At 31.6% G+C, this 11,451-nt stretch overlaps 1 protein-coding gene across 1 annotated transcript; it reads right to left on the bottom strand.

Annotated features, from left to right (window-relative positions):
• Positions 1 to 2,521: 2,521 nt before the first annotated feature.
• LOC145168838 (uncharacterized) lies at positions 2,522 to 3,331 on the bottom strand. Its single transcript, XM_079087516.1, has one exon. It carries the CDS (start codon positions 3,218 to 3,220, stop codon positions 2,771 to 2,773), a length of 450 nt encoding a protein of 149 aa, XP_078943642.1. The 5' UTR covers positions 3,221 to 3,331; the 3' UTR covers positions 2,522 to 2,770.
• Between the last annotated feature and the right edge of the window lie 8,120 nt (positions 3,332 to 11,451).

Raw genomic sequence — 11,451 nt, forward strand, 5'->3', positions numbered from 1 at the left:
TTAAACTTTAGATACATATATATATATATATATATATATATATATATATATATATATATATATATATATATATATATTGTATTTATTAACCCTAGTGGGTAATGTTCGATGGCCCAAATCAAGCGGTGTTATGGTATATATTATAGGGGGTGTTATAAATCTATCAGAACTAGGGAACTTGTTCATGTGTTTGACAAAGACGTCAAACCCTATAAGAAAAGTGAAGATGGAAGGCTACATCCACCTGATCCTACGCCGTCTAGAAATGAGAACTGAGTGTCGAGGATACCCTTCTATCACAATGTATTTTAAGGCCCCAAGGGAAACATATCCTATAATAACTCTACTGTTTAGGAGGCTGGAGTGAAAATAATTTAAGGATTGATGACACCCTTTGGACTTTTTCATGTTGGGTGGTCTAAAACGAACAATATTATTATATGTTCTGTATAGGATGTTGTAGATGGTATCATAGCTACAACACAGGTCGATATGTTCAATAGAGATGTTGAACCCCATAAGGCGCCGGGGGGGGGGGGGGGGGGGGTAGAACAGTTACCCACATCGACTGGAAATGAGAACTAAGAATCACCTATTAAGAGGTGTAGACACCTTCTTTAACACAACATGTTTTAAAGTTGTGAGGAAAACATATCTCATGATAACTCTATATTTAAACAGGCAAAACAATTTCAGGATGTGTGACCTTATTGTGAAGTCCTCGTGCTGATATGCACAAAAAGGACAATATTGTGGTACATGTTGTAAGGTATGTTACAAATGTTATCAAAGCTAGTGCACGAGTCAATTGGTCGACGAGGATATCAAATACTGCAGATGGGGAAGGTTGAAGGTGGGGGACTACATTCACATATCGGTTGGAAATGAGAACTAAACAATTCTGATAAGAGTGTGGTTAAGGAGGCAAGAACGAAGCAATTTCAAGATGGGTACGATGACCCTCTAGAATGTTTTCTTGCCGATTGGCTTGAGCTGATAATATAATGATATGTACCTTGTGGGAAGTTACATAAATAACTAAAACATTAGGTGTACACATAAATTTAATTAAAACATAATGGAACTCCATGTCGACAAAAATCAGTCCAACAACCTAATGATAAACATTTAAAGAGAATATCGTATCAATAATTACATTAATACTTTAGCTTTTTAAAATATTAGGTATATATCCTGCCGTCCTAAATAATTCAAATTCAAAGATTTTAATATTTTCATATCAATTATAATCGTCCATATAATAAAATACATAGATTAGATGGAGGAAATGAAGTATAGACCACAAGATATAGCCAAAATGAAAGCGTTTAATTAGTCTAAACAATATCTTGTTTTTATTTTTTTGTTTGCATTATTACGACAAGCATCGTACCATGTTACCAAAATTTCTTTTGATAAAATATAAATAATATAAAGCACTTACACACATGCATACATTGTACTTAGTGGCATGAGAAAAGATTTTCCTGAAATAATTTCTTTTTAATAAAACTAAATACATCTCATAATTCTATCCATTACTTAGCGCATACAAATAATTAAATATGAAATCAAAAAAATAGTTTCACGAATATATAAAAAAGACATTAACTTTAAGTAGAACATATCATCATTACAGAAATCATGCATATACGATTCCATGACATGGTTCTGCAATTTAGGTTCATTTATATAACAATTTTTTGTTTCAAGAACATCCTAATCAAAATTAGATTGTCTATGTGGGTCTCATTACATATAAACAGATAACAGTTACGTACACGTATACAGTATAATGTTAGATTAATTAACGATCTTATAAATCACAAAATTGGATTAGCAAACAATATAAATTAGGGGAAATTAAGGAATGGAGCATGTGCAGCCGTCATGTGTAATCTATCTGTGAAGTTGGGTGTTTGAGCTGTGGCTATGGTGGCTTATAATTAGACCTTTCCTTCTTCCTTCCTCCTCCTTCCTTCGTGTCATGTGCTTTTACCAACTTTACAAGTGTCCCATTCTACTAACTCACGTTTCTCTAATTGTATCGTACAACTCATTGATGCATATGTTAGATTCTCCAAACGAAAACAACGAAAACGATATATATCTTCTTCGTTTTTCTTTTTGAGAAGAGAAAACTATAAATGGGAGCTTAATCATAATAAAGCATGACACGTTTTTAAGTTATTATAAATATGTTTCAACTAATAGGATAATCTATTTTTTGTGAATATATCAAGACTCCTTAATTGAAGGTATCGCTTTTAAAGTTGATGTGATATTCGTTTGAAATAATGATCATTTGACATGTAGGTTAGAATTAAGTAAACTTAATGAGTGGACCATGTTGATGTTCTTCCATCAACGAATCATTTTTTGGTAATCCAAGTTTCAATTCGTATTTTAGATTTAATTTAGATTTTATGATGTAACTCCATTCATGCACATGAGGAAATATATGTACATTTTGTTTTATATGATTTTGAAAAGAAACATATATAAGTGGTATACACAAATAAAACATGAAATGAAATGAATAAGAAAATAATTAAACATACGACATATGATGGATATTTCATTAGATGTACAGAAACCATACACACAAAAAATAACAGTATGATTCCCTGGTATTAATCGATTCTTTCTAGAACAACTTCATTTCAAAAGCTTTAACTAGCTACCTGCCGGTGGTTACCACCGCCCACCGCCAACCACCACCACCACCAACCACAAAAGAACGAAAACAAGATCGGAAAACTGTGTTTTCTTACTTTCTTTTACTCATAAACCAAGCCCTATTGCCACTTTGAACAGTAGTAATCACACCTCTCTTCTCATTCTCGTCTTTTTTCCTGGTTTCTTCATACCCACCTTTCTTCTTCCCTGCTGATTTCTTGTTCTTCTTGCTTGAACCCTTGTATTTTTCTTGTTTATGGTTCCCGTCACCTTCATCTTCCTGTGCATCCCATGGTTGTTGCAGGTGCAGATGACTTGGGCCAGATGAAGCATCGGAAGCCATTGAATCATCTGTATCTTCATCTTCTATCTTCACAGTACCCTTCTTCCACCCACCACAAGTACCACCTGCATCATACACAGCACCACCGTCACCACCGTCGTCGTCATCCATGGAGGAACCAATGTACATTGTCCACCCAGATTCACTGCTCTGACATTCTTCTCTTCCATCTCCATATATTTTGGAAGATGACTCCATTTTTCTCTCCCTGTTTCAACGATATAGTCAACCCAATAGATTAACAAACAAAGACAGAAAGAGAAAGAAAGAAAGAAAACAAAGAAAGAACACTAAGATAACAAGAGTTTATTCTCTTCTATACATCATTATATATAAGTACAAACCAATTAGCTGGATCTTAGCCACCCCCAACCCCACCCACCTCCCACACATACAAAGAACAAAGAACAGACATACCTTTAGGAAGTTGGATAAAAAACCCTAGTAAATAATGGCAAGCTTTATAGTTTAATTTCCTCTATTTTATTGTCATATAATATTAAATTCCAACTCCTAAACCTATCTAGCAATCTAAATAAGGTCATAATTCCTCTTAAATTTTACCTGTTTACCATCGCCAGAGACAGCTAGAAGCTGTCAAAAAAAATCTTCAATAATATATATATATATATATATATATATATATATATATATATATATATATATATATATTATAAAAAGAAAAGCAAAAGGCACAATTAACACAAGTTTCTTTTATCTTGATAGAAGAGGGAGGTGGGTTGTTCAGTGAATATCCAATCATCTTTACTATTACCCTGCATTTTCATTTAATACAAAGGTGAAAGCTAGCTTTTTTATGACTAAATAAATGCATATACAGATGAACATCATGTATACATACAGACTCTATGTGTTTTGATGTGACAAAGAGTATGTGCATGTGACCCTTTTAAAAAACTTTCTTCTTAAATGTCTTTGAGAACGACGTCTTTCATTAATTATTCTTCATGGGTTCCAAAACGGATGCAAGACACATTATTATTTGGATTTAAAGTATACCATTCACATAATTAATTTTATTGTGAATCCCTCTAATACATACCAACATAAACGTGTATGTATGTATTTTCTATGTATATAACTAACTCGATGACTAACAATATGTGTTAGGCATCTTTTATGCAGGATGTGACAGCAATATATATACCCAAAATAAAACTAAATATGCATTTCAGCAGGGATAAAGGGTCAAATTAGGCATTGTGATATCAAGGGACCAAAAGAAGCGTGATGGTATATGAGAAAAGCGACAAAAGAAATTATCATCGTATGCATATATCTTCTTCTCTCATTTATGGTTCTACAAAATTTCTGAATCAAAAAATTAATTTTAAAACAAAATACTCAGAAACATCGAGTAGTATTTTTTTCCCAAAGTGATCAGTGTGAACGTATAGAAAAAGAGTAGGCAATAAACATGGCTAAGACACATGTAGACAATACCAAATGACTAATATATACGTGCTGTTTGTTTGTCATCTTCTTCTTATTAGAAGTAATGACTATCAACTCTTCTTCCACATTGCTTGAAATTTGTGTATTTTTACTTATGTCGTCACCACATTCCGCGTTACACATCATATCTTCAATAGTTCCAATGCTGTAAACAAATAACTGTTCTATATCAGAAATATTATTTGGCATGGTAGAAATTGAGTGAGAGAGGAGGTAGTTTCAAGTGGAAGATAATAGAGCATAGCTAACAGGAGAAGACTCACTCTGTCTTTTCCCTCTGCATCCTTCATCATGTCTCTTTCCATAGAATTTAATGAAGACAGCTCTCTTTTACCTTTGTTTCGACTTCAAAAGTAATTTCTTAAAAAAACCTTATCCAAGTATTCTTAAATTGTTTATATATATATATATATATATATATATATATATATATATATATATATATATATATATATTCAAATGAGAGCAAAAAAAGATTAATAACTCTAAGAACCCCAATTAATTTGTAATAGTTACATCATACTCTTATTAAATATGTTAAAATACTAATTTTTTGTGTTTTTTGTACAAAATGAGCAAACTTATAATTTTTACAGTCTAATATATTCATTCGTATAATCTCATATTTTTACACAAAACTTATATAAAATACAACTTTACACAGTCAATTTTTAGTTTAATGCAAAAAATTCACAATTTAATAAAAACTGTTTTACAATAATTCACTAACTTAAAGAAGTCAACAACTCAAACTCTACCACCACATGCCGCCACCAACCACCTGTATCAACATAGTAGCCGTAATTTCTTCCAAATCAGATCTGTAAATAAAGTCATGCATTAACAACTTAAATACTATATTCACAGTCTAATAAAGATTATTAATTCAATCGTTTTGAATTTAATGCAAAACAATTATAAAAATTAATGGATTCTTAGAAATTTATACAACAAAAAAATAAATATATTTATAAGAAAATTAACACAAAATTTATACATAAATCACTCATATTTTAACACAAATTATAAAAAATTCACAACAAAATGCAGTCAATTCCCAGTTTAAACAGGAAAACCAATATTTTAATGTCAATTCACATATTAAACACAAAAATCATAGTTTAATATAGTCAATTTCACAATTTAAATAAATATTCATAGCTTAATGCAGTTAATTCAAAGTTTAAAATAAAAAAATCACTGCTTAATACATAAAATCCACAACTTATTACAATAAATTTACAGTTCAATACAAAAAAATATAAATTCACAACCATAATATCAATTTGAAACACTTAATACAGATAATTCACAGTTTAGTATACAAAATTCACAGCTTAATATAATAAATTTACAATTTAAGACAACAAAAATTTATATTTACAGCCATATTTTCAAATTAAAAATTATATTTATACGTTAATATATGGAGGCATTTCTATGTATTAAATTGTGAATTTAATAAATTAAGTCGTGAATAAAATTCACAACGTAATACACAATTCATAGTTTAGTAGACAAAATTTATAGCTTAATATAATAAAATCACAATTTAAGACAATTTTTTTTTATATTTACAACTATATTTTCAAATTAAAACTTATATTTATACATTAATACATGTAGGCATTTCTATGTATTAAACTGTGAATTTAATATATTAAGTCGTGAATAAAATTCACAATGTAATACACAAAATTCACAGTTTTATACAATACGTTCACAACTCATTTACAAGTATATAATCTCATATTTTAGTATATTAAAAAACTCATTCACAGTTTAATATATAAATAAATTATATCATATTTCAGAAGCAAACATAAAAAAAATATACATGAATTATAAAAGATAATAACTTATCTGAAATCAACGAAGAAGATGAGTGAGAAATAAAGCATATCATTACTCTACCAGCACCACCAGTATCAACACTGTCAACTATCGTACACTGCTATCAACCATCACCACCACCAACCACCGGTGCCAACATCGCCAATATACTTCACTTTAAAATCAGATTTGGATAAAAAAAAATCAGAATTCACGGTTAAATACAACATTTCAAACACTAATTCAAAACTTAATTCAACATTTTAGACACTAATTCAACACTTAATACATCAAAAAAAATTCACATTCACAGCTTAATAACTTAGACAAATTAATACAAAGAAAACACATATTCACATCTTAATGACTTACCACATTTCGTTGAGGCATTTCATCAAACACTTTGTGTGCACCAGATACATCAGATCAATAAACACCATAAAACATCAGATATGACCAAATATATAAGATTTTCATCATATCTGAAGCAGGTGATATTGTTTGTTTCTCCGGAGAGGTTTGACGGTAGTGGTTTGACGGCAAGAATAGATTCAGATCTTCAGAGGAAAAAAAACAACCAAATTTCAGAGGTCTGAGATGAAGAACAGAAAACCAATGTGCAACTTGAAGAACATGACACTAGATCTCGTCGAAACTCTTTCAATATTGTCGGACCTCACAGATCTGGACATCGGTGGTAGCAGAAATCGTAAATCTGGACCGGAGCTTGTAGATCTAGACAACGGTGTGGAAGATCTGGTGGTAGATCTAGTGTCCCGGTGACAAAAATTGTTAGATCTGAAGGTGGAGGCGAAACTGATGGCAGATCAGAAAGTGGAGGTTCTAGATCTGACCAAATCTTGAAAGATCTAGACTAGGAACACGATCAGAGATGAGAAAAAATCACTAGAATCATTCAGATCTTGTTAGATCTGAGCAAAAAAACACAAAAAAAAAAAGTCAACAGAATTATGCCGTCAGAGATGACAAGCGGTGGTGTAGCGGTCGACGGTAGATATGAAGCGGAAAAACCTCGGTGATATCGTTTTTGTGTGGTTCCAGATCTGAAGCAAAAAATAAGATGACTGAATCGACATTCCGACGAAGGTTAAGCGGCCGGAAACGGTGGTGCTGGCGATAGTGGTGTCGGCGGTGGTAGGTGGTGGTGGTAATAGGGAATATGTGTTCTTCAAAAATGGTGGGAGAGTTTGAAAGGATTTTTCATTTGAGCAGATAGATCTGATTTTAAAATGAAGCTTTTGTGTGTTTTTGTATTGTTTATGTTAAATAGACAAAAATACCCTTAATGAAATGGTTCTTAACCTTTAGTGGTTCTCATTTGAACTTTTACCTATATATATATAGGCTTAGGTTATTTTGTTTTTACTAAGTATTGTGTGCCAGAATGCACAGATCTGGACCAACGGATGAAATTAATCAATGGACATCATTTGAGAGTGTATGATATTACAATGGGGTAACATGTACCATATAATCACACAATTTTTAGCAAAAGGGTATTTTGGACAATTAACTACATTTATAAAAGGAAATTTTCGGATTTTTAGGGATGATTAATTCTCCTAATTTAAAAAAAAATCTGAATTTTTTAATTAATTCAATTTTAATTCTAACGTAATTTGTAAACATAACCGATTTTATTCTGTCAGAATATTTTTTGTTAGAATGATGCTCTTTCAAAATTTTATTTTAATAGAATATTATTGAAGAAAAACAAAATTCTTGAATCAGATGTTGAAAAATAACAAACATTCTAATATATTCTTATACATCCGAACTTAAGTACAAATTCAGACATATTCTTATAGACTAAAATCCTTACACATTTTAATATAATTATACATATTCTAAAAGAATATCAATAAAAATGATTAAAATTCTTGAAAAATAACGACATTCTTAAATTGTGAGTATGATCAAACTTTATTCATTCTTCAAGTTATTCCTATTAGGTCTTCAACGCCTTCTTCCAGCCATTCCTATCACAAATACAACAAAAACTAATAATTGTTAAAAACTTGTTACTTGCAATTAACTATCAATTAATATATTCTGGTAGAATACATAGAATATGACAGAATACATATAATACATTCTGGCAGAATACATCGATTTTATTTTGGTAGAATACATTCTGATAGAATACATAGAATACATTCAAAAGTATTCTATTTACTGCTAATATAATTTTAGATTTCAAATATACAATAACGAGGGACAATAGAAATTGGAATTCAAAATCACAAATTGAACCAAAATAATACACAGACAAATTAATTATCTTTTTAAACAATTACATTAAACATGTGTTGCTAGTAATTCTGACAGAATGCATACCACAATGTTAAATTCTTTAAATTCTCTTTCAGGCATTTCAACAAACAATTGTTAGGCATTATCATCAAACAAGCCAAAAACCATATTTGATTTACTTACAATAGTTTACCTATAAACATAATTTCCAGCAACATATTTGATTTAGAATGCATACCACAAGGTTCAAAGAGTAAATTAATTTGTGTTGATGAAAAATAAAAAGGCACAAACAACCTAGAATTGTATTCCATAACCGAAAGAAAAAAAATATATGTCAGACCCAATAAAGCATAGAAACGTGGTTTTCATATAAGATTGGAAAACATTATTTTGTAAGAAAGAAGAGCATCCACATAAGAGAAATTGAAACTCATCAACTTGAACACATGAATAAAGAATGTTACTTACATTATAAGGCTCTGATACAAGAGCTGGAACCATACAAACTTACATCTTTTTCTATGCTTCCTTCTAACTGAAAGTTGCTGAGCAATTTCATTTTGTACTATTATTAGCCACATGAACCAGTTAATATAAACACAATATGAAATGTATATAACACCCACAACAAGATTAAGAAAACAAAACCTTCCCAATTGATGCACATCCCAACTCAAGTGATGAAGCATGATCGAGTATGGATATAGTTGTCATACTATACTCCTGTTATTGATATACACAAAACCTTCAATACCTCAGGACTGTGAAATTGGGAACAAACGGCAGAATTAGACTGGCAAAAACAAACCCTCCGTCCACTATGACCATCGCCTATGAGAGGCGTCGATTTGGGAGAAAGCAGAGATGTCGAAGAAAAAACTGGAAAACCACGATCAAAATAAAGAATATTTCAAATCTTCGGTTCAGTGGGGTTGGAGCGTATAAGTTGATATTTGGGGTGAAAAGCTTCGGTTTCAAGAAACAGAGGTGGTAGAGGAGAAGTTAAGTGAAGCGTTGGATCAAGAAGGGAAAAGAAGAGGTCGATGATTTGCATTAGGGTTGTGGAGATGATGGTTTGAAATAAGTCAAATAATAGGAGAGGTGATTTAAGGGATATACCAAATATATAAGAATTTATTTTTCATTCATAAAAACAAAATGACTCATCTACCCTTTTTTTTTACATTAATGATTTATTTTTTTCTTGAATTCGCATTGGTGCATACATGCACACAATACTTGCTAGAAACATTTGAACGTAGCTCTCTCTCTCTCTCTCTCTATATATATATATATATATATATATATATATATATATATATATATATATATATATATATATATATATATATAGACAAAATTGCAAAATTTGTCCCTGTGGTATGCAGTTTTTTTGGGTTTAGTCCAAACCACAACTTTTTTTGCTACGTGGTCCTTTTCGACTAGTTTGTATGTGAAAATAGTCCCTCCGAAAATTGCAATGACTATAATGCCCTTGGGGTATTTATTTTTCATTTTTCTTTCATTTTTTTAAAATTTAATATTTATTTATTTTAACAATTAAAATTAATAGAGGACTCACCTCTCTCTCTCTCTCTCAAACATTATTGCTCTTTAATCCACATTCCAACATGACCACCCACCACCGCCCTTGAAACCAACTCCGACAACCGGCGTACAACACCACCAATAACCACCGATGCCAAATCTAACGACACTAAATCAAAATGAAACCTTAAACAAAAAATTAAAACCAAACCAAACCATTTTTCTAAGAAACTGCATCAATTCCAAATAAAAGACTTGATTTTAGTCCTCGATTTCAACTTGTATCAAACCAATCAAACCAGGAAAAAAAATCAAAACCTTGTTTATAACAAGCCTTCATTCGTTCACACACACACATACACAAAATTACCCATCGACTTAGATTTATTTCATGGAACCAATCTTCCATCCCAGGATCATCTCCCCATCCTCATTTTTTTTTTGCATTTAATAGTTTGGAATAAGCTCTTATCACGTACTATATTTCCTGTTTCTTGATTTCTCTCACATTTAATAGGAGAATACGATTCAGCTGGTGAAAAGAGCCACTTATTCAGTCAATTGAATGGCGTATCTGCCCGGGAGGAGAGTCAATTTACTGGAACATGAATCCCATACTTTTCGAGCATATATAAAGATTCCACTAGCTTAGCTTCGGTTACAGGTCCAAAATCACCAATTGGCTTCAATTTATATTCACATATTTTCCCTTAAAATCCCCAATGTTACCAAATTAAGATTACATTTTCACAGTTCATAAACCAATTAGAGACTTGGAAAAGGTAATTAACGTAAACATTGAATAAATGAACGAATGATAGATGATTAAAGATAACTACCTATTGATCAATTAAAAATCATAATAAAGTAATTTGGGTCTAATTCCTCACCGTCGGTAACCTGCATCTATGTCAAGAGTCGTTACCGGAGTTTTGAGAAGATTAGATTTGTTGAGACCAAGATTAGTAATGGCGATGACGATTTCCGGCGTGACGGGGGGGGGGGGGGGGGACGAGAGGTGAGTGATCTGGGATTGTTGAAACCAAGAAATCAGAAACTAGAGAAGAAATCGACCAACCTTCTTCGTCGGGGTTGGGTGGGTTAGAGGCATTCAGAACGTCATTACCTTCATCAGCTTCGCTGGAGACTGTGGGTTTTGTTGTCTTCTCCGGTGGCGGCAGGGAATTGGAACTTCTTCATCCCAAGAAGTGTGTGTGTTTTGCTGCAATGAGTGTGTGTATGTGGTTTTATTTTTTTGGATCATACTTCGCTCCCGAGAGAGAGAGAGAGAGAGA

The sequence above is a fragment of the Lactuca virosa genome, chromosome 4, assembly GCF_052849685.1.
Source record: "Lactuca virosa cultivar CGN04683 chromosome 4, Lactuca_virosa_CGN04683_v6, whole genome shotgun sequence".
Classification (NCBI taxonomy): Eukaryota; Viridiplantae; Streptophyta; class Magnoliopsida; order Asterales; family Asteraceae; genus Lactuca; species Lactuca virosa.

Bases quoted from the DNA above. Each gene is read 5' to 3' on its own strand.
- LOC145168838 (XM_079087516.1), bottom strand. From the start codon at position 3,220: ATGGAGTCATCTTCCAAAATATATGGAGATGGAAGAGAAGAATGTCAG.